Source organism: Eublepharis macularius, chromosome 8, assembly GCF_028583425.1.
Source record: "Eublepharis macularius isolate TG4126 chromosome 8, MPM_Emac_v1.0, whole genome shotgun sequence".
Classification (NCBI taxonomy): domain Eukaryota; kingdom Metazoa; phylum Chordata; class Lepidosauria; order Squamata; family Eublepharidae; genus Eublepharis; species Eublepharis macularius.
Window position 1 is genome coordinate 87336107 of NC_072797.1, and position 25255 is coordinate 87361361.

Consider the following 25255-nt stretch of genomic DNA (forward strand, 5'->3'; position numbering starts at 1 on the left):
CCTGGCCAGCAGAAGGTCTGCAGGAAGTCCATCCCCTGTTGCCTAGGAAACTGATTGATTGGCACCAGGCTGTCTGCAGTGACGAACCAAAAAAATGAACCAAACGAACCAGCCTAAAAGTTCATGGCGGTTCATCAGAAATGGGATCTGACAAACCGTGGTTCGCGAACCACAAACCGGCCTGGTTCGTGCTTAATTTTGGTTCGAATTTCAGTTCATGTCCATCTCTGTTGAGGATACTGATACACTACCATTAAATGTGTGCTTAAATGTATTACATTTCATTGATCACAATGAATTACAGTGTAACAAGGATATTTTAGCTGTGGTATCTTAATGTATTATACTAAGCACACACACATATATAAAAACATATGTATATAATATGTCGAAGCAGAAAAAGACTCAGAAAATTTGAATAACATTTTGTATAAGTTCTAGCACAGTAAATCAAGGCCCATTTCCTTTCTCATTAAAGACTAAAGAAAACAAATTTTTTTGGAGAACCAAGGCACATATATTTATTAGATAGTTTGTTCTCCTGTGGTCTTTTAACCTATATTTTAAATTAATGCATTGACAATTTTTGAAAAGCTAGAAAATAGATTGATTCTGAATTGACTAATATGTGGGTACTGCTGTACCATTCTTAACATTGTTATCATCATCACTGAAGCCAGATTGTCAGAAAATTACTTAATATTGTTACTGATTTTTCTTTTCTTTCTAAGCTCAGCTTTGGAGGGATACCAGTGCCAGGAAAACCAGGGATATTACCATGGAAAACATTTCAGGGATGCTTTGAAAATCTTTATTACAATGGTGTGAATGTTATTGATTTGGCCAAGAGACATAAACCTCAAATCAACATTATGGTAAGAGATATAAAGGGGACATTTTCATTTGTTATCTTATTTATAAGGACATTCAAATCACAGGATAAGGTTGCAATCCACAAAGTAGTTAGCCACCTGGATTTAAGGCAACTCTGTCCTATTAACTTCATTAACTTTGTGATGAAACTGGCTTAGATTTAAGCACTCTCATTTAATTGTCTTAGGGATTAAACTGTAAATCACAAAATGGAAGCTAGTATTTCTGAACATCTGCATGAAGGATCTGCAGAAAGGACTGGAACTGAGGGATATAAATGATGAGAGCTTATTCAGATCTTCCCCTGCCATGTCTGCACAATATAACATAAAGGAAGAAGCTGGAGCCCCAAAGACACTCCCACGTTAACTGAGAACTCTTTCAAAAATACAGTTGTTGGATTGTTCCACTTTCTCCTGCAAAAAGGACTGATTTTGAATGTTTCCTGAGATTAAATAAACCCTGCATGTGGGTTCTTGTATAAGCTTTCCTGTTAAACCAATGGGCTAACTTTGCACATATTTAGAAAATGTAAGTTGATGGAAATCTTCCACCGTATGTTCGGTGTCCATATTCCCCACAGTCTATAAACAGCTTATATTGCTATTATAAGCAGAATCATAACTTCATTTCAATAGGCATCGAAGGGTATAATTCTGCTTAGGATAGCACAGCACCACTCATAGTCATATAGGCTGATAAGAGCTAATGCAAGAAATATTGCATCTTAAAACTTGTCTCAATGATTTTTTAGCTATTTTTTGTTCAAAGATCCTGATGGGTCAGTCAGCTGTTTTGTGGCACTGGTTTGATCTATCAGAAAGCCAGATTTCATAATTAATAATTCAATGTAAATTCTACCTTAGATTATAAATAGAACGGCATCTGGAGGCTTTGGGGAGTGGATGCAAGTATAAGAATAATGCACCTGAACCCCTACATGAATGTTTCAGTATGAGTAAATAATATGCTTGTATGAGTGTACCTTTTGGTGATTCATTTGCTCTGTCTGAGATTGACCCATGCACCCCACCTGCAAAATGAACCTAGATACTGAGGTCATCATGAGTAAACTATGCTCAAGTGTTTTCATTATCTATAGCATTATCTATAGTTTCATTTTTTTTAAAATATGAATTTTAAAAAGGTAAAGTGGTACCGTAACTTAGTAAAAATCAGAATTACTTCATCAGTATTTATTAGAACAATTTACATGGCCATATTACTTTCCTTATTAAATATTTGAAAAATATATTTGGATATTTGCAATGTAAAACTGCCAAGTCTTGTTTCTCTGTGAAATCTGTTGCTAAATAGGTAGGTAGCTACCAGGCAGCTATCCAAAAGATGTGAACAAGGGAATTCACACAGATGGTGTAATGTTCAGGGTATTTTTAAAAAAAGGCAAATTAACTTTCTTGCCTTTTCTCTGTGCATCATTTCAGCAATTTTAATGTGATTGCATTTATAAAGGAAAGGCTTTTTAAAAAAAGAATAATAAAACAAAATACACAAATGTTGTATGTTAGGGCCTGGTCACATGTAATCTAAACTCATATTTGATTGGGGAAAACCCCAGCTCTATTTGTGTTTAATGTGTGACTGTGCTCACCTTCAAAATGAAGGTGGAAAGGAAAATGAAGGGGGGAAGGAAAAGGGTGCAGGTAGGAGTGGCTGCCTCTGTCCCTGCTTTCCACCTAGGGTACTTTTGCAGTTAGAAAAGAGCCATGAGAGCTCTTTTCTCTTACTGCCTGTTCCGTGCATTTCCTGGACAAAAAAAGAGGGAAAGAGCCCATACACCATCATGGCTCTTTTATATCTGCAAAAGTGCACTGGATGAAAAGCAGAAACAAAGCCGCTTCTGCATCCATGCACATACATGGAAACCCTTTTCCCTTCCCCCAAACTATTTTGAAGGTGTGCAGTCACATGTTAAACTCAAGTAACATTATGGTTTCCCCCAATCTCACCTGACTTTAGCACACGTGTAACCGGCCCTTACTCTTCCAAAGGCATGTCCAAGTACTTCATGTTTTCTCTGAATTGTTTAAGGAAAAATTTTGGTTTTGATCCCAACCAGTTAGTTGAATCCAACTATTCCTTTCCATTCACAGGATTCTTTCTTGTCACAAAAGGTGCCCTTCTTTACACAGAATGAACTTAAGGCTCACAATTAAAACTGCACTTATTCCAATTAGTTAAAAAGAAAAATCTTAACTTTTGTTGCCCTAAGGTGCTTTTATGAGGGCTACTGAAGTGTGGACAAACTCTATGTTTATTCTGATTTTACTTGGAAAATCATTGGCCACTATTGTTAGGACAGAACAGATCATTGGATCGATATTTCTCATAATTTCTGAAATTCTTACATCACCAGATGGTTATTCTCTTCATTTTATCCACATTATAGATAGAAAAAGTTTAACTGAGCCAGTGTTGTCCTTAATTTTTGCCCAATTCCTCATTGAGGCAGGCTGACATGAATGGATAAAATTCTCTCTCTGCCGTTATCTAATGTTTTACTCATTTCATTTGTTTCCAGGGCAATATATCTTTCTCTTGTGCTGAGCCCCCAATTATTCCCGTTACGTTTTTGAACTCCAATAGCTATCTAGCATTGCCTGGGCTATCGGGACAAGATGATATTTCAGTCAGCTTCCATTTTCGGACCTGGAATAATGAAGGGCTCTTGCTTTCAAGCAAACTGTTCCCAAATGCAGGTGGCCTCCTCTTGTATCTGAGTGATGGGAAGGTTAAACTCAGCTTCTATATGCCAGGAAAGGCACAGAGTGACATCACTGCAGGTAACAGAGAGCAAACAATTTCTGTGTGGAAATAATTATGCGCAATCGCTTCCATTAATTTTTGAAGTGCAAGATTATGAAAACAATGTGAAGAAGGTCTCTTTCAAATTGCAGTGTAATATGAATGTATTGTGTTTCTCTAACATATACTCATATAGAGAGCCAGTTTGGTGTAGTGGTTAAGAGTGTGGGACTCTAATCTGGAGAGCCAGGTTTGATTCCCCACTCCTCCACTTGAAGCCAGCTGCGTGACCTTGGGCTAGTCACAGCTAGACATGGGCACGAACAGGAAAACAAAAACCAAACAGGCTGTTGATTGTTCATTGCCGATGACGAACACGAACAACCAAACAGAAACGAACATGTCCCATTAATGAACATGTTTGGTGTTCATTGGCACCAGAGCACCCCTTAGCACTTAGAGAGCCCATATTCAGAGAGAATGTGCAGCAGGCTCTCCTCCAGCCACCACCCAAGTTTGGTCAAGAGTGCAGTATGGATCTTGGAGTTATACATTCCCAAATTGGATGCCCCCAGGAAACTCCCATTCAACACAAATGGAGCCACCCTCCCCAGTTCACTTTGGCCCCGTGCAGAGGACCTGAAGGTGGGTTGCTTTCCCTGTAGGGAGCGGGAGGTCTGGCTGCTGGCTGGTGGCACCCCCCATGTGCCTGCCCGCTGGGCCTCCCCAAGGCTACTTTCTGCCAAGGCAGTATGCCTGCAGCCACTGCATAAACAAATGACCCAGCAAGAATCTGCAAAGAAAACCCTCCAGCAAGACATGATGGCATGCGTGGAGGCCTTGCACACACAAACACACAACCTGGTGGGTCAGAGATACCAACACACGTTCACCAGATGGGGACATTATGGCATTGGAGCCAAAGCTCTTGTCCACACGCCACGCGTGGTGCAGAGGCTGTCACCGCACAAACGCACTGGCTGGACATGGAGCATTGGATGTTTAGGTGCATGGGATAGATAGGTTTCTCAATAGATAGATGCATAGCTGTATGGGATAGCTGTATAGGATAGAGGGATGCATGGATACATGGAATACCTGTATTGGATTGACAGGAGAGACAGATATCGTGTTCAGGGATATTGGAGAGCCAGGTGGATCGCATTACTATCTGCGTTACCCCGTCATTGGAAAGTTGGTAGGAAAGAACCAAGGGTGGGAGGTGGGGCCTGCCCCTAACGTGTAGAAGTGGAGGCTCACATGCTTGCTGTTGAGGCGGTAGAGGATGTCCTCACCCCTTGTGGGGGAGGCATCATTTCCTCTAGGAAAGGGGATTGTGGGCTGACAGGTAGGTGCCCATGTGTGCAGCTGTAGGATGCCCCCGCATCTCCCACCTTCCTGCCTTCACGGAAAGGATGGGAGCCATGGGAGCCATTCCCCCCTGCTCATAACAGACAGCAACTGCTTCAGAGCTGCCCCTTGTGGCCAAAACCAGCAGCACCAGACAGCACCCACCTTCCAACCTTGACGGAAAGGGCTGGATGTGCAAGAAAGGAGAGGTTAGGAAGGGTCAGTGGTTCCGGATAGGGAGATGTTTAAATAAAGAACAAGCAGCCCCAGGAACTGAGTGGTGATAGAGCAGTCCACACCACTCAGACACACCTTTCCTGCGCAGGCAGGACAGGAACTTCAAATAAGTGGTGTAGACTCCCATCAGCATCACCCACTTTCCTGCCTACATGGACAGGATGGGATGGACAGGACAGGAGAGGCGGTTGGGAGGGGTCAGAGTGGTTCCAGAGAGGGGGGGTTGAAAGAGGGAATGTGGGAGTTGACATGGAGAAAAGGACAAAGTCTTCCTGGCCACAATGTGCAGCATGACCAGGACGGACGGCCCCAACATCCACCATGAAGGACTGCACTGACTTCTGCTGGAGAGGCTTGTCCGCCCCTCTTACATTGAACTGGAGGCTGCCACCAGCATCACCCACCTTCCTGCCTTCATGGAAAGGACGTGACTGGTCGTGGCTGTACCCATTCCCCCCTGCCCAGAGGGGACAGCTGCTGCTGTTGACAGGGGCCACCGCAACTTATAATTTTATGCGCAACAGCAGCAGAGCTGTCCCTCGTGGCCAAAAGCAGGTGCAGTGAACCTCACCCACTTTCCTGACTTTGTAGAAAGTAAAGGATAGACCGGACAGGAGAGGTCATTGGGGAGGGTTGGAGTGGTTCCAGAGAGGGTCGTTTTCATAGAGGGTTTCCAGAGAGGGTCATTTTCATAGCAGCCCTGGAACCAGAGGGAGGGGCTAGAGCCCTAGCCCAGCACTCCCAGAAGCCTGATCACATCAGGCACTGATAATAATGTGAGCACTCAGCCGAGGTGCCCACAGAGCTTGGCCCCAGGGCCTGGCAGCAGCTCTAGAACCAGAGGGACGGGCTAGAGCCCTAGCCCAGCACTTCCAGAGACCTGATCAGATAAGGCAGTAATAATGAGGGTGAATCCTCAGCCAAGGTGCCCACTGAGCTTGGCTCCAGTGCCTGGCAGCAGCCCTGGAACCAGTGGAGAGATAGATCCCTATCTAACCACACACAAAAATCCCAGCTCCAATGCACTCTCCCTGTCTCTCTCCTAAAAGGTGATCAACAGCTCTGTCCAACTCCAGTGCTTGCTGAAAGTGAAAGCCAGAACTGAGAACACAGTGCCCTTTTATAAGTAGAGGTCTCATTGAGAAATGCAGGAGGTCTGTGGATGACAGTCAGAACTGCCTAACAGGGTTTGCAGGGATGAGATTGGAGTTCCCATGGCCACAGAACACCCCCCTCCTCCCTCCCTCCCTCCTGGTGTCTGCTCCCATCTTACCAATTGTGACCAATTTGCAGCTCCACACTTGGAAGGAAGACCTGCCCATCAAGCTAAGTTGGGCTTTGATTGGGGTGTCCAGGACGACAGAGGGAGTGCAGACAGAGATCAGGCAGTCCCTCCCTCCATTGATGAGGCAATTGATTGGAAGTGCCTGAGTGTCTGGCTTCCTGAACAGCAGCCGAACGCAACGAATGATGCTTGTGACGACCACCTCTTCGGCCGGAATGGCGCATCATGAACAGCCAAGCGGCCTGTTTGTGGTTTTTTTCCGTTCGTAATGTTGTTCGTGCCCAAGTCTAGTCACAGCTCTCTGGAGCTCTCTCAGCCCCACCCACCTCACAGGGTGTTTTGTTGTAGGGATGATAATGACATACTTTGTAAACAGCTCTGAGTGGGCATTAACTTGTCCTGAAGGGCGGTATATAAGTTGTTGTTGTTGTTGTTGTTATATACCAGTTGTTGTACCAGTACCTACAGACTAACCTTATGATTATCTAACTATTTTGATATCCAGTCAGGATGGAGGTTATGAAATTCTATGTACCTTAACACAGTGCAAGATTCAGTATGCTGTCCAGACCATTAACTGCTTCCCAGGCAGTTCTGGTTGGCCACAGGGAGAAGTAGAAAGCTACACTTCATGAACCAAAGGTCATATTCTGCAAAGCCATTCTTACTTCTGACAAGGAGTATCGAAGGTGATATATGTAAATAAGGCAGTAGTTATACTCAAGAGGAATCCTGAAGGGCGGAAGTCAGCATCATCTTCTAACTCCTTTATCAGCTCTTATTTAGATTCTAGTTTTGTCTTCTTATTTAGAACACCTGTAACCCCCAGAAAGCATGTGTAGAGTCCTGTTTTTCCATGTCTGTATTTCCAAAATGCTTCACAAGTCTCAGTAATGAAGAGTAACAACAGTATAAAACTGGAAATAATGGAATGGTTGCCAACAGCAAGCTGATGTTAGGCTGCTGATTTGCATAATGGGTTCAGCCTGCAATGGAAGCTTTGACATTGATTTTGGAGGCAACAGGATCAACTGCAATGCATGCTAACCAACTCAAATAAATAATGCAATGAGTGTGCCAGTTTATGACTAAGAGTTTTCCCAGGACTCACTATCTGAAAATGTTAATTCCATGGTAAGAGTGTCACTGATGTGCAGTTTTCTGTGATGTATCTGACTTCCTACGGAGCAGTTTAAATCACAGAGCAATTACATGCAAGTTAATGACACAACCTTAGTTCAGTGTCTTTTTAACAGGTTGGCAGAATATGCTGTCATTTCTAACTGGCTTACTGTCATGCTTTCCTGACAAACTACTTAAGCTACAAACACAAATCTAAAGCTCTAAAATATTCTCTAACAAGAAAATCCTCCCAACAAAAAATTAAACTGGTATATTAAAGGCAGGATTTATTTTATTGCATGTGAGTTAAATGAAATCAAGTGTGGTTGCAAATGTATCTTTGCCTATGCAGTTTTAGAGTGTTAAATCTTTCAGTGAGATTCCTGCTTTGCTTTCTGCAACAGAGAGCTATCTAGCCAAACCATACAGTGAACTTTTCTTCTAATACGTTTGAAGCGTTTATTGTTGTTGCATTCATTGGAGCAAGTCAAGTCTGCATTTGGAAATTGGATAATTAAATTATAAATGGTTGGACAGGTTTGTTCCCCTACAGGCAGACTTATGACCTGGCTTTCACACATACAATATGTGATAATTAAATCAGAGCATATTATTTTGAGCACAGCTCAGAAACTGCATTACCAGAGATTTATAAAGTTTTCTTTGTCCACATACAAAGGAAGAAAGTACTGTGTCAATTCATGACTGATTAATCTACAATAAATCAAGACTACCTAGTGCAAAAGATATTGGGGTTGTATATTTTCCCTGTTTTGCAAGTTGCTCATTAAGTATCTAGAAGGTGGGAGTTTAAGGCAAGGAACTGGGAAATTTAATTTGCATTGATGTCTCCCAGCGAGATTATGAGGAGGCTGAACCACATTGTTGCTATCCACGTTCTTCATTAAACTTTAACTTTACAAATGGACGTTGTGAGTGCAGATCCTCCAACAGGAATATGTCAGGTTTCAGTATCTACAGATTTCCACTATTAACCTTCTGAAGAAGCTCCAACTTTTGATGCCATAATTAAGAATTGATGGCTAATCAGTAGAATGAACAGGCATGTGGTAGAGTCAAGTAACTTGGACCAAGAAAAGTGAGTTAAGTAGATTTATTAATCTGTTGAATTATACTAATGTAGTTAGCCATATTGGTCTGTAGTAGAAAAACAGGATTTCAGTCCAGTGGCACCTTAGAGACCAACAAGATTTTTCAAGGGTATAATCTTTCAAGATTAAAGAAAGGTGATTGACTCTTAAAAGCTTTATACCTTTGAAAAATTTTGTTGGTCTCTAAGGTGTGATGGCCTTAGATTTTGTTGAATGATACTGTCACTGGTAACAGAAAACCTATTTATTTATTTACTTCATTTATACCCCACCTTTCTCCCAATGGGGACCAAAAGTGGTTTAGAACAATTTATTTCATCAGCCCTGAGTAGAGGTGGGCATGAACTGTGGAAAAAATGAACCATGCGGTTCATGGTTTGTGCGTTTTCACAAACCATGAATCACGAATTCCATGAGCTGGGGCAAGTTCGCAAACAGGTTCGTGGTTTGTGGTTCATGGGGTTTAAATGCACCTTTCCATGCCACTTCGCAGCGGCACGGAAAGGGGCATTTAAACCTGCTGATCAGCTGCTTGTCATGGAGATCCCTGACAAGCAGCTGATCATTTAAACAGTGAAGCTGTTTAAATGGCCACTCCGAGCTGCGGGGAAATGGCCACTTAAACTGCCAGCCAAGCCCCACCCGTTCTTTAAATGGCCATTTCCCCACCACTCTGAGCTCAGAGCAGCGGGAAAATGGCCATTTAAACTGCAGGTGGGGATGGGCTGGCCAGCCGGGAACTCCTGGTCGGGCAGCCAGTCCCTGCTGTTTAAATGATCAGCTGCTTGGTGAGGATCTCCCCAACAAGCAGCTGATCCACAGGTTTAAATGCCCCTTTCCAGCAGCATGGAAAGGAGCATATTGGTTTAACACGAACCAAACGAACCAGTAGATCAGTTCATGGAAGTTCATGGAAAATGAGCTTCCACAAACTGCTGGTTCGCAAACCACAAACCGCTGATTTGCAAATCACAAACCGGGCTGGTTCATGGTTCTTTTTGGTTCGTGTTCTGTTTTGTGCCCATCTCTAGTCCTGAGTCTTTCTTTACTCATGTATCAGTTAATATGTGGTTTACTTTTGCCCTGATCATTATATAATGGTATCATACTGTTGATATGCTGTAGATTATTTTACATATGTGAGCAATTTTTCTGCTTGTTTGCATATGTCAGCTTTGATTATAGATGCCAGTGAGTTGTCTTTGAGGTAAATGCTTTCTAGGGTGAGTGTAGCTGCTAGAAAAGGTTCTATTATGGCAGGTGCTTGGGTCAAAAATCCAAAGCCCCAACTCAGCTGGGAAGAGGGTATATTGTATGGCACCATATATGCACCATAATATCTATATGGCAACTTATACCACTGTACCTACACTGCCTGAGGTGTCTGGTTGTGTGTGTTTTGTATGGCAAGGCAAAGTGAGTACAGTCCAAGGTGGTGGAGGTGGTGCAAAAACAAACTCTACTGGCTGGGCTGTTCTGGGCAGATACAGGTGAGCTGAACATCCTGGACTGGATCAGGACCAGGATGAAAGAAGTAGAGCCCAGTAAAAGTGTCCACTCACTTCCTTTAGCCCTGTCCTCAACCTGGAACTTGGCAGTTGCAGCCATGGAACCTCTCCTCTTCCCTCTCAATATATGCAAAATTCCTCTTGATCAATAAGCCTCTTCCAATGATGATAAACAAACAAAAAGACTTATTTTACTTGCAGGCACTAAAATGAAGGAACTTTTTTTAAGGAATGAAAGGATTACAGCCTCTTGCATGTGGACCTGAAGGAAAAATCTAGGTTACTAGGCAGGAAGTTAAAAGCTAGGACCTCAAAGTTGGCAGAATTGTGTCCCGTTCCAAGAGCAGGGCCTACTAGATAGGCACAGATTAAAGTCTTAATGCATGAGTAAGAAAGTGGTGCTAGAAGGAAGGGTTTAGGTTTGTTAGGCACTGGGGAACTTTCTGGGACATGCCTAAGCTGTATAAAAGAGAGAGACTTCACTTGAACCAAAAGAAAACCACATTGCTGGCATTTAATACCCAAAAGGTGGTAGAGTAGCTTTTAAATTAATCCCAAGGGGACAACTGACAGGAGCTGGGATGCCTCCAGTTTAGGACAAGTCAGTCCAAAGAGATGATAGTGTAAGCCCTCAGAGTAATAATGGTAGGAGCACAAAATTGAAAGTGAGAGTAGGATATCAAAGAAGGGCCATGTGAGGAGATAAAGAGGATGATGGAGGCGAGGATTATGGGAGTGATAGACACATTATATGTGTCTATATGCCGATGCTAAAAGCCTCTAAGCCAAGATGGGGGAGCTGGAGTGCTGGAGTGCTTGGTGATAGATATAGATATAGATATAGATATAGATATAGATATAGATATAGATATAGATATAGATATAGATATAGATATAGATATAGATATAGATATAGATATAGTGAGTATCAGTGTGCAAAATGAAACAAGTAAGCAAGAAATATACCTGGAATTTGCTGTTTCATTTCATTAAAGCACTTCTGGAATGGTCAATCAAATCCAGGATTCAAAAGTGTAATGAGTTCCCCACACCAAAAAGTTCATGTTTTTCATTTTGATTTTCCTCTGCACAGTGGAAGCACAGGCACTAACAGGCAGACAGAGAGACAGGCAGGGAAACAATGGGCCAGCCCAGCAGAATCTTGCTTTCCCTAATGGCAAGTCTCCCAGCCAGTCAGATCCCAGGGAGAAAGATTGAGCCCATACTGTTAGACCAATTAACTCTGTTGGTGGGAAGAGGAATATGTGCAGTTTGTATGACTGCAATTTTTGTTGAGCGCTTCCTGGGCAATAGCATTGTCTTTCTGCCAACTTGGTCATTAAAAGGGGAGGAGCACTGACCTCTCTCCCTGCCCATTAGCTTCAGAAGTGTTCCTTTAATTTAACTTCATTGGAGGGGAGGGGGAAAGGTACACCTTGTGTGTGGATTTGTTTGCTTTTTTTGGCATTGTCTCCCTACCAATTGGGACTTGGAAGAGCAGTTAACAGAGTCGTTGAGTGACCCCTTCCAGCATATCAGCTTTGGGAAAACTCCCTTAATTTAACTCCCTTTGTCAGACGATGAGTCCTTTTTTTTGGCACTACCTGAGCAATGGCATGGTCTCCCAACCAATCATGTTCTACTGGCTTTGGAGTAGAGGGAACAAGAACCTATAAAGACAGTTACATTGCTGGCTCAGTGTGATCTTTCCTTGTTCCTGCATCTGTGTCAGTGAGTCATGGCTTGGAGACCACCTGCAGGGCCTCTTTGCTTTCCAGTAGGTCCAAATTTGTTCCTGGCTCCTTTCCCTTGTTTTTATTTTCTTTCTGAAACTGTGTAGTTGTGGTAAGTCCGGGAAAGCTCCAAAGAAGGGAAAGGAATCCGCCTTCCACTTACGCACCCTAGTTCAAATCAAGTGGCCCTGATGCAGCACCACCATAGGATCCTCATGGGTCTGGGAGGAGGCTAGAGGACTGCCAGGTCCACCACTCTCTGCTGTGTTGTCTGGTTCACCAGATCCCCCAGGGAGTCAAAGCCTGACTCCCTGACTGGTTGAGTGGATGGGACCATGGTGCTCCAACTCTGGGGAGGGGTGGGTCTGTCCTGTTCCCAGTCCTCTCATGTTGTGTGGAGTGGGAGAAATCTGATGTTGCACCATGTAAGGGGATAATGGTGGCATGGCATAAGCCATGCTACTTTTCCACCTGGTTAACATTTGTACTCAGAAAAATATCACTTTATTATGAACTGCTTCTAGGATGGGTGCAACACCTGCTTGACACTGCTTGCTTAATTATACTATGATTGTAACTCTAGTCTGTTGCCTGTGTTGAGACCACCAATATGTTTGATACCCCAGTACGTGGTTGTGGGGTCAAATCCTGAGCTTCTTACTTACTACTTACTTGTGTGGTGAAAATGTCTGGCAAATTTATTATTCAAGTGCAGTTGGGAGCTGGTAAATATGGGAGTGGGATTTACCAAAGGCACCCAGCATCAAGCAGTAATGCTCACTGCTTATCCAAACTCTCTAGTATTCCACCTGCTGACAATAGGGCCACTTCTACACACACACCACTACACTAATACTGTGCAATACCAGATCTGACAGGAACAAGGTTGCATGTATTGCTGGGATGTTGCAGAAAGAGAAAATTGATTTGGCTTGCCTAACAGAGACATGGCTGCAGGAAAATGACAAGGTGTGTCTATCCCAACTAACTCCTCCTGGCTATGCAGTCCTACACCAACCTCGATATGGTAGCCAGGGCAGAGGGGTTGCTATTATTCTTTGCGAGTCCTTCAATTTCCACAAATCTCCAGTACAAACTATAGCTGATATTGACTGCATTTTTCTGTCTTTAGGAATGAAAGATAGACTGGGAATCTTGCTCATTTGCAGACCACCCAGCAACCCCATAAGCACATTTTCTGAGTTGGCAGAGCTGCTAGCAAACACGGTGTTGGAGACACCTAAACATTGTTCTGGGAGACTTCAACATCCATGCTGAGTGTTCTAAGTCAGGCCCATCTCAGGAATTTATAGCTTCCCTGGCAACCCTGGGCCTCTCTCAGATAGTGTCAGGACCTACACATGAAAGAGGCCACAAACAAAACAATATTTTGCACTGAGCCTTTTGCAGGTGCACATGGGTGAAATCAACAGCAGCTCGCACTTGGGCTTTTTCTGTGGTGGCCCCTATCCTGTTGAATGGCCTGCCTGAGGAGATCAGGAGAGCCCCCACTCTCTTGGTTTTCCACAAATGATGCAAAATTGAATTATTCAAAAAGGCTTTTTACTCAGATAGGAGGGCAGTATTGTAGGGAGGGGGTCTCAGATGCTCCGCTAATGAGTTAGGGACCATGGACTTTTTAAAAAATAAAGTTTTATTGAAGAACCATATATAACTAATTAATTACAATACAGAACCGAACAGAAATACATTTGAAGTATATTAACTTAGAATCAAATAAAAACACATTTGAAGTTTATTAAGTCCTTATAGAGAATCTACAATACACCTCCAACCTAACTTGAAGTTAACATTAGATAGTGATAGTACAGTGTCATTGCTAGTCCTATATTTAAGCTATGTTCTTCTTCTTCTCTTACTTAACTTTACAAAACAATCATTTCTAAATGCTATGATACAATCAACAATCTCTAACTTCTCAGGTTATTCGAGATCTTCTATCTTCTTGTATTGAACCATATAATACAACTAATTATCAGACAGGTATATGTACAGAGACTCAAAAAAACTTAACAAGTCTAGGGAAGCCTAAGTAATGGACTGGGAAAGAAGACCAAAAAAAGAAATTCTGTCCCACCCATAGACATGTGATGTAGGAGCACATATTTAATTACTACCCATATCCCCCAGCTCCTTGCATACAGAAAATTCAGGATTATTACATATTCAACTTACTAATTGAAACATCTTCAGACTTTTCAAAGTTTAGAACTTAGAGTCCCTCTATTTCTATTTCTCCATCTTCTGCTTCTTCAGTAACAAAACATTTATTGCTTTTAGCTAAAGTCAATGGAGATTGAGTTTTTGCCCCCCTATTCGGAATGAAGAGACAGACACAAAGGCTTGGGTGAAAACAGGGCCATTTTATTGACCAACAATAACATAATAACAGCAAGGGGTATAACTAGCAGTACAGGTCGAGCCAAGAGGTCAATGGGACCTCCTCCTCACCTGCTTGAGCGAGCACCCCCTGCCCCAGGTGCGAGCCATCCAGGTAGATGGCTGTAACCCGGCTGGCCAGGCTAGTAGTTCCCCCCTTCAAGCTCCATAAACCCCCAGCCATGAAGCCCAAGGGAAGGACTTGTTCAGGGGGTCCCACGGGCAGTCTTCCCTCTCAGCTGGCAGCCGTACAGCCCGCCAGCCGATCCGAGACAGACCCCCATTCCCCACCAATGGGGAGATGCCACTGGGTGCTCACCAGCCCGCTCTGCCTACCCAAACTAACCTGCCAGAACATCAACCATTACTAACAGCAAAACTTAATTCCCTAAATAGCAGTACAAGGTAGGCGAAAAACACCTCCACCCAAACAGCCAATCAGGCAGGAGGTGAAAAAATTCCTACCTGGCCCTGAAAACAGCGACCAGCTAATCCTGTACTGCCAGAAAAAAGGGGGTGAGAAACGCTACGTGCACACCGGGAGTGCCGTTTTCTTTTTTCCGCTCTAGTTCCCACTTGCTCTGAAGTAGACAGTCCCAGTGCAGATAGCAGAGCTGCTCCAGAAGCATGATCAGATGCAATATATTGAGCTTGTTTATACTCTACAAATATTTTGCCAGCGCATAGCCAACGATATTTAACCCCAGCTGCCTGCAGTTTAGAAATAGTGGGTTTTAAGTCTCTATGAATCTTGAGCATTTCTGAAGGGAGGTCAGGAAATATAGATATCTTACTTCCTTGGAATTCCAAGCCATTCTGCTGGCGTACTTCCATCAAGATTTTCCTCCTGGTCCGGTAATCAGCAAACTCCACCACTATATCTCTACTGGGAGAGGCTGCTTCAGAAATATGTGTTGTTTTGCCAACTCAGTAGGCTCTCACAATTAAAGGCATCACCCCCTCCTTCAGTTTTAGCGAAGTAGCTAACCAGGACACCATAAAAATAACGAGTTTCGTTCCTGCTTCAGCATTTGATGAAAACCCATGAAATTTTAAATTTTTATCACGTAAACAAGAATCCAGTATCATGATTTTTTCTCTGAACCAGCCATCTTGAGAAGTTATTCCAATCTTTTTTTTTCCAAGCCAGCAGCTTTCTTTAAAGCTTCTTCTGCTTTTTGAACCATTTGCTTATGCTGAGTCTCCAGTTCATCCATATGGTGAGCTAAAAGAGTTATCATGTCCATCCTATCTTGTTTTAATTCTTGATGTTGTTTCTCCAAGGCTTCTAATAAGAATGTTGTTGTTAGGAGCGAGCCTGCATTGTGTATATCTTTGTGGCTCGACAAGGCTATGGAGGTGCTGGCTGCTTCTGCTGAAGCAAAAAAGGCCTCTAATGAAGAAGCTCCCCCGACATTCTTTAGTTTCTGTTTAGCCTTCAAAGCCTTGGGTGGCATTTTCCAAGACTTATTTGTTTCAAATTAATAAGTTAAAGTTATTTTAAGAGTGAGAGATGTGGGAGCAACAGATAATGGCTTCTGCACGGCCTTATATATTATCTGTTGCTTTAAATTTGTACTCCTACTATGTACTACTTGTGCTTCATGTTGCCTATTGTCAGTCCTAGAACTGATTATGTTCTGTTTCAGCAATTCTTGAACTTTGTATTGGATCCTTGCTAGTGCCATGTCTTTGTAAACTGTATTTATTTATCCTAAGGCATTGTCTATGGAAATGTCCTTGACACCGTATGGAAATATCTTTGATACTGATTGTACTAATCTTACACTGTGTAATCCGCCTTAAGTCTCAGTGAAAAAGGCAGACTATAAATGACACACACACAAACACAAACAAACAATAACACTATGTTCTGTGGGCATGCATGAGGGAAACTTTATACTGTTGTGTTGCATGCTTGCCAAGGGGGATGGCTTTCACAGTTCAGGAAAGAAGAAAAGCAGCAAACAAGGTCACTGAATGGATGTCTTGTGTTATGTGTGTTTGTGTGTCTGTAGACTTTTGGATTAATATCTTATATTAACCTTCAGGCCTGACACTGACAGACAGTGTGGGAGTGTAGTTTGGTTTGACCCCCACTGTTGACTCCAGCTCATGTGGTAAACTGGAGTGTGTTGGGAGAGTGGATAAAGCTTTAGGTTTGGGTACAGTAGAGATATAGGTGGGTCTGTCTTGTCTGTAGGCATGTGCACTGGGGCCCTATTGCTTTGTCCTGTGAAGCAGTACTTAGGAGAACTTGGCTTGAACCAAACATTTCTGCTAGGTAGTATCATTCCAACCCTGTTCAGCCCAGGGAATGGTCAGACTCACTTTGGTTTGAACTGCCAGTAGACAGGACCATCAGACAGACAACACTGCATACTCTAGGATACTTTGTGAAGATTAGAACAACACTCACAGCCCACACTATGAGCAACATGCCACTTAGGAGGGGTCATGGGGTACAGCAGTCATTGAAGACTGCTAAGAGGTGGGGTGCAGAGATGCAGAGGGGGAGGCTTCCAGAGGCAGGCAGTGTAGCAGCATGCAAGCACCCCTGAAGGTGGCCAAGGGGGAACATTGACCACCAGGATGGCTGGCACAACTGAGGCTGCTGCTTCTGTACTCCTGTGCAGGTTCCACAAGCAGCTGGTACAACTGGGCCTGCTGCTTTCCCTGAACCTCTGGCATCTGTTGTGACTCAGCAGCAGCCAGAGGACTGGGGAGGGGTATTAATCTGTTGTGATGTTTGGTGCTGACATGGAAGAAGATGGTCACCCCCCAAAAGTGCTTCTTCAGGAAAAAAGATGTGGTGCTGGTTAGGTGGTTGTCCAATCACTGGCCACAGGGGAGAAGAATGGTTCCTTAACCTCCCCTTCCACTTCCCTTTCTCCTGAGTCTCTGCTACTCATGGAGTGCCAGACATCTCTTACTGAGATGTTTGTTGCTGCAGGCAATAGACTTGCTCTGGGTGGGCTCAGGCAGGCAACCAAGGGGGTCATTCACCTCACTGGCAAGATAATTGCTCTGGATAGCAGACCCCCTCAGCATAGAGGAGGATTTCCACTTCCACTAGCTGCTCCATGATATGTATTCCTGGTGCACGATCCCCGCTTGCACCTCTATAAGCTGGAACATGTTGCCTGCTCCTTATAAGGCGGCCAAGGAGTTGTCCCGAGCTTTGGGGAGAACTGTGCACTTCACATAAGACCTTTGGACAGGACAAATGTACAGCATGTGTACCTCTTGCTAAATGCACATTGATGGCAACCTGAGGACCTTGGAGTGAGACTACCAATGTTAGAGAGGGTGACAAGGGTAGTGATGGATGGTGGTGCAAACATCCAGTTAGAATTTGTGGGCTTGGGCCTCACGTTTACTGCATGGCCTACCTCCTTTACTTCATCTTAAGGGTTGTGCTTGGGTTGTAAAAGACCATTGTCCACATGGTCTCCAAGGCTCCAAACTTTCAGCAAGTGATCCAGCTTTGCCATAAGATTTCAACCTCCTTTTCACACAATGTGAAGGTTACCTACAGATGGTATGAGAAGAAGGTGAAGTGGGTTGTGCCAGAGAACCGCCCCGTCATACATGGTTCCAGTGGGAAGTGGATGTGCTGGAGGAAGGAACAGGTAGAGAACATGGTCTATCATATGGAGATGTATGAAGTGCCTGACAGTAGTCCTTTGGAGCCAGTTTGGTGTAGTGGTTAAGAGCACGGGACTCTAATCTGGAGAGCTGGGTTTGATTCTCCACTCCTCCACTTGAAGCCAGCTGGGTGACCTTGGGCTATTCACAGTTCTCTGGAGCTCTCTCAGCCCAATCCACCTCACAGGGTGTTTTGTTGCGGGGATAATAATAACATACTTTGTAAACTGCTCTGAGTGGGCATTAAGTTGTCCTGAAGGGTGGTATATAAATTGAATGTTGTTGTTGTTGGCTGGGCCAAGAAGGAAGCAGTCTGGCCAGATCTCTCCCTTGTGGGGCAGAAGTTCCTCTCCTGCCCTTCTATAAGCAAGCACAGTGAAGGGTCTTCTCACAGACAGGAGACATTGTCATAGGTGCTCCCCTGGCATGTGAAACGGTTGGTCTTCCTTGAGGTCAACATCCCACTTGCTACCTTCCCAAACCTGGACTTTGAGGAAGCTTAGGAGGGTGGCTGGCACTGCATGGTAGCATATGGGTTGTGTGGGTAGGCCAAGAGGACAGGTTGGGGAAATACACTCCAGCTCCCTACAAAGGAGATGAGTTCCAGTTATTTCTCTCTGTTACAGTTCATTTTCATTAACCTTATTTCACATACTCTATCTTTGTTCAAACATGTTGCACACCTCTTCATTAACAACATCAGTGGTGAGAGAAACATCCCTTCCTCTGGAGGTACAGGTAAGGGACACTTTCTGACCACTATCATTTTCTCCGTTATTGTTGTGCTTCAGAGAGAAGGCTCCTGGATATTCCAGTGGTGGTGATGAGGATTCCTTGTTTATTTCCAGACAGACCATCCAGTGGCTGCCCTGCAGAAGAACATCCTCATCCATCTGTATGAACCCACATTGCAGAGAAGCTAGCTAAGTGGGTGTTTCCAATGTACACTGTACTTACTTTCCCCTCCCCATCACTTCCCCTTACTCGGGGGAAAAAAACCCCCAAAACTGAACACAGAAGACTTACTTTAGGTGACAGTGACAGACACATCTGCTGACAGAGTTCCCTTTTATGTTTCAGGTGGAATTCCATTCCTGCAACAGAGTCCAATCCACACCGGGAAGCACAGGAGTCATGTTGGCTCAGTGCCAAGGTTTGAAGGTGAGTGTGGTCAACCATCCTGCTAGGGAGTGAACCACTTGCCAGTGCTCTGTCATCACCCAAGACCATCTCCCTATGTCCCTGGAGTAACACTTACCCATCATTTGTCACTTGGCAAGGGTACAGAACCTCTTTGTTTTAGATCACAGCAGCAGAAACTTTCCCAGACAAGGAAAGATGGCATAAAATGTGTCTCCTATTTTCTTTTGGAGGCCAGTCAGTTCTGTGGGCAATGACAGGAAGATCATAGGTGGGAGGCCTTGGTAAAAGGGGGCTTCTGGTTTGGAAATGTACCTCTGGCACAGACCAGGACTGCAAAAAGGGCACGATCTCCAGATGAAAGTACAGCAGTGGACTTATTGTTTGTTCCCCCCATAAGTGTTCCAAAGAAGTATCCTACATGGAAATGCGGCCTGTCTTCTAATCAGCTCTTTGAGGCATTGCCAGAATGTTGCCTTACTTATTTTCTGTTCTTTTCTACTAGACTCTGTCCCTGATTGGCGGTGAAGTTCTTCGCAGAACTACAGCTGGATGTTGAAGAGGAGGCAGGGTGGGGTTTGGGGGATCATTGTTATTCTGTCTTAAATTCCAAAACTAAGAATGTTTCATTCTTAAATTCCAAAGCCAAGAATGTTTATTTCAAAGTGACTTGCTGTGTATTTTTTGTAATGTTACATAAACCACTACTGAGTGTTTAAGCATACAATTTTGTGCTGCATTGGGAAGCCTTTGGTAAACAAGTAACAAACAACATCTTTAAACATAATTGTGGAATAACAACAACACAACAGCTATATACAACTAATCCAAATCTGAGTCACCATCATCTTCTCATCCTGTCCCGTATCTCAATGGAAAAGCCCTTTAACATAAGGTTGAGGGTGGGCCCAGAATGTATGCTAAGGTTGGAATGTGTTGCATTTGGTATCCTGTGCTACTTCTAGAAGTGGTTACGTCCCCACTACTAGCCCCTGTGGCATTGCTGGATGCAAGTTGTACTTTTTGGCCCAAAACATGTGACAATAAGGACTTTAAAAGAATTGCAGGGGCTCAGACACAGACAGCATTCAGTTAAGTGCCAGTCACTTCCTTATGCAGGTCTGTTCAACCAGGTCACTGTGACAGTGAGCAAATAACTGTGCTGCAAATAACTATGCCTCACTTTAAATTATATTAAGCCCAGAAAGAGTTGTCTTCTGTTTCTGGGCTTTTCACTTCTGAAGATCCAGATCAAAGATCAGAGCTGAGAGGAAGGAGCTGAGTCTGATCTCATCAGCTTCTTCCCCTTCCTCCACTCACAGATTAACAAAAATGGAAAGGGGAACTCCTCCAGGATGAGCGTAAAAGATCATTTATGCAAATGGAAAATTGTGGCCTGAACAAATCATAGGGAAATATTTGGTCTAGAATTAAGGTCTCCTGGAGCAAAGATGCAGGTTAACCAGAGAAATGCACCACTCCAGCAGCACCACGACACTGGTCGATCTCCTACTTCCCCTTCAGGGCACAATGGACTGTTAGTCACTATAAGGAAAAGTGCCAAGAGGAGGGGTGGAAGAAGTGGTCCCTTGACCAATCAAACTTCATCAAAGCCCCAGAAGACTTCACTCATTGTCTTTCAGGGCTTGATGCTCTCTCTTTCTGTGTAAATGGGAAATGTGTACCCCAGTTGGTTCACAGTCCCCACATATGCAATATCGTTTTCAGATTTCTGCAATGCCGCCCCCCAGCAGCATTCAACCGTCAAATCACTACTTTTAAAAAAAAATCAATTCTGACTGCTGCTGCAAGCCATTGGCCTGCTCAACTCAGCTTGCCTACCAAGCAAAACTAAAAGTTATGGGAAATGAAAAGTCTGTTTGGTGTCTGGGGTGTGTGTGGATTGGTGCCTCCTGCCTGCCTGCACTTGGATATTTGCAGTGATTAAGGTGACACACCCCATTTTTCAGTGGAATGCTGAAATGGAAGGATTAGCCACCAGCTGCCCCTCATCATGGATGAAACTACAAAGAAGCACAAGGAAACATGGCAGCACATAACATGCAAGGATGCAAGGGTAAGAATAATTTATTGGTACTATATTATTACTTGGAAAAGAAAAAGTAGGATTTTTTTTTAACTAAATGCTGTTGCTCTGATGAACTGGTTGGACTCATGCCATACCACTGCTACCACTTTGCTAGCTAGTTACCCGCCATAGCGTATGCCTGGCCACTGACACTTGCCCACCTCAGGAGTCTGTTGTTGTTGTTGTTGTATGTGTGGTATGCTTGAGGAAAAATACAGTGAGTCAATTATTTAGAGGGAGAACTGTGTCCTGTGAGATTTTGGTGCTGTTAAGTGCAAAAACAGCTACCCAGAGTCTCATTTCCTCAACCTTGCTTGTAAAGAACAGCACGCTTGTGCACATACACAGCGAACACTTGCCTTGTGTGCATTCAACGAGCTGAAACTCATGATAATGGGAAAAAAGAAACAGATTATATTCGAGCTGGCAACACCCCAGCTGGAACAAACCAATAACGGGATAGAGTTTGTCCAAAAAACCTGGATATGAAACTGAAACTGAATTTTTTTCATTGCACACACCTAAAAATGGGTGTCTCAGAAACATGGTGGAATGAGGAAATCAGTGGGAAATGGACATCCTTGGGTAGAAGCTCTATAGTCAGGACAGTTAGGGACGTGTTGGGGGTGGTTTTGCATTTTATATCAAAGAGAGCATAGAATCAAATAAATTAGAAAATCTTAGGGGAATGAACTCCCCAACAAAACTGGTGTGAGTGGAAACACTGGGTCCTAAGGGTTATTTAAAAGTGCAAGTATGCTATCGTCTGCCTGATCAGACCCTTGAGGCTGATCTTGAGATGGAGAAGAAAACAAGAGAGGTGTCTAAAGCAGATAATGTGATACTTCAACTACCTTCACAATGATGGGTAAACATGCTCTTGATTCATGCTGTAAAAATGAGATTCCTAGACATCAGAAATAACTGTGTACCAGAACCAATGGTAACAGAACCAACCAGAGGGGGAGTGATCTTGGGTTTGGTTCCTTTCTAGGCTCAAAACCTGGTGATAGAGGTTGATGTTGTTGCACCATTTGGGAACACTGAACACAATGCTATTAAATTCAGCATTCATATAAATGGAAAGTTACTGCTAAAGTCCAAAACAGGCCCTCTGGTGTATATAGAAATATTCCTATTATCATCTGTGCAATGCTAGATGTCTCTGTCATCTTCCCCCTCTCCCTTCCTTCTTATGCTTCATTCCTTGTAGTTTTCTTGTCATAACTTAGCCATCCACCATCTTTGCAGTTATGATTTTGTTTTGCTTTTTACTCCCTCTCTGATTGATCAATCTGAACTTTCTTTAATGCTGAACAAAGATAGAGGAATCAAACTTTGAGTGATTCCACACACGTTGGATAATGCACTTCCAATCCTCTTTATCGATCATTTGGAATGGATTTTTTTGTGTGCGGAATAAAAAATCCACCTCAAATGATTGATAAAGTGCATTGAAAGTGCATTATCCAACGTGTGCGGAATCAGCCTTTGTCCTATTCCTTCAGGTATTATCTAAAAAGAAAGTAGTAGAAATCTTTCATCATATATTTCTTAATGTAACGTTAATGTAATGTAATAGTTCTTCTGCAACACAGCTTGATTGAAGTTCATCCTCATGCAGACAGAAGCCCCTATAGTATCTGGTGAACAGCAAATTTTTATTATTTTTTCCTGGGCTCTTCCACTAAAACCTGCTTAGCAACTTCAGGACTGGCAGCCCAGGGTGAGAGACATATTAGAGAAAAGGAAAACAAGGCAAAGAAGATATGCCGGATATATTTATTTATTCAAAACATTTTTATGCCACTTTTCCAACTAAATCCCCCAAAGTAGTGAACATGAATAGTGAAAGGTTTCAGAATATTGTTGTTATTTATAGTCTGCCTTTCCTACTGAGGCTAAGGCAGATTACACAGTGTCAATCAACTCAATCGATGGCTGGGACATGCAATAAGCTATACAATCGAGTATAGATATCATATTGATGTTTTATTTTAATGAATTATGTTTGCTTTGAATGTTTTTGTTCCAGGTGCTGGGTTACATAATGGACAGTGGCATTCTGTTTCTTTGTCAGTTAAAAGAAGCCGTGTGAACTTAGTAGTAGACAATGATGTCGCCTCTTCCCCTCATGCTTCAGTACCTATTCAGATACTTTCAGGAGACACTTATTACTTCGGAGGTGAGAGGCATTTTTATTTCTTGCTGTTTAGAGTCTGAATTTTGAAACAACATTAAACTGCTTAGTGACAGAAGACTGATATGAACATCAAGAGTGACATTCAGTTCACCTTCATTTTCAAAGCAAGCTACTAGTATTTTCTGAAATTCTAAGATTAACATAGAATCATGAAATAAATGGTAATTTGAGCGTTCAAAGCCTGTTCTCCGCCTGAGAACAGGGGACCGCGGGCTTGTTTGCCCCCGCCGGTCACTAAAAACGGCAGCCCGGTCAGCTCTGCTCCCAGAGCTGTGTTAGACCTCCATGGATCCCAAACAGGAATTCTAAGATTAACACAGAATCATGAAATAAATGGTAATTTTGTTGTTGACTTTAATTGGATGTTAACTGCACTCTCAGGCTTTTAAAGGAGGATTTGACTTATTTTATAAAATGAAAATAAGTGGTACATTAAGCAATAGTTACAATAGTCATGCCAAGGATTAGTCAACTGTTATGGCTTATATGAAGCCTGATTGAATTTAATAGAAGGGTTATTTCAAAACAATATATAATATTGGGCAGAGTATGTACAAAATGTTTGTGTTACTTTCTGTTTTCCCAAGGTATTACAGCTTACACATTGCTCTGATAGACAGAATGACCATTTACAATACATGAAAATGTCATTAATTTCCGAAGTGACTTACATCTGTTTTTAGAAATTACAAAATGACACTCTGTATCTTTTTTCCCCATGGGAAGACACATGCACTGTCTCTGTATTCAGTGTACATACCTGTTCCTGTACATATGTTCTGCAATGAACATTCCAAACCAGCAATGAAAAAGGAGCATATTTCATTTGTGTTACATCTGTTCTAGCCAATAAGAAGATTCAGAACCACTTTAAGGATATTTCTCATTCTATTAATATTATGGATATTATTATTAGCAGTACAATATCCTGATTCTAGGCTACAATCACTATGAACCCCCCAAATTTAGCATAACTTATCTTAATTTCTGAAGAGACCGTCTGTTGGCTTCCTCCACTGCTGAAGAATGTTGATGAGGAGCAAGCTCCTCCTATGCTCCTCCCCACTCCACCCCCACCAATTCCACAACCACAGCTGTGGATGTACAGCCCTTCCTCCCCCCAGAACTTCTCCCAGCCCCTTCTCCCAGCCGCAGTGTAGCCCACAGGTAAGTCTTCAAGCCCCTTTTTTATCATACAGTAGGAAAAAGATTGTTTGGTCACCTATTAGTGGAAGGAATACTTAAAACCAAATTACTTGTCCCATAACTCAACCTCTGTGATCAAACTAGCATCTGATCTAGGGATGCTGTGAATTTTGCCATAAATACATTCAACAGTCAGACATCATATTCAGAGGTGTTGATCAGATGCAAACCCATCACTTGATGTGTTTGGTTCTTACCAAACAGCCATGAATTCCTGCTGAACAGGAGCTAGTTTGGTGTAGTGGTTAATAGCACAGGACTCTAATCTGGAGAACCGGGTTTGATTCCCCACTCCTCCACTTGAAGCCATCTGGGTGACCTTGGGTCAGTCACAGCTTCAGCTTCTAGGAGCTCTCTCAGCCCCACCCACCTCACAGGGTGTTTGTTATTGTGGGGATAATAAAAAAATACTTTGTAAACCGCTCTGAGTGGGTGTTAAGTCGTCCTGAAGGGCAGTATATAAATTGAATGTCATTGTTGCTGTTGTTGTTGTTGTTGTTGTTGAAGAGGTTTGCATTGGGTTTTCACAAAACTGATCATGCACAAAGATGCAGCTGAATCAAACTGACTAGTATCATTAGTG

The 25255-nt window shown here is 43.0% G+C and overlaps 1 protein-coding gene across 1 annotated transcript in view; it reads left to right on the forward strand.

Moving 5' to 3' along the window:
* Positions 1-25255, forward strand: part of CNTNAP4 (contactin associated protein family member 4) — a 358424-nt gene that overhangs the window by 202737 nt on the left and 130432 nt on the right. The window contains exons 7-9 of the mRNA XM_054987581.1: positions 732-875; positions 3416-3677; positions 23299-23448. Coding sequence (XP_054843556.1) covers positions 732-875; positions 3416-3677; positions 23299-23448 — 556 coding nt within the window. The remainder of the gene's footprint in view (positions 1-731; positions 876-3415; positions 3678-23298; positions 23449-25255) is intronic.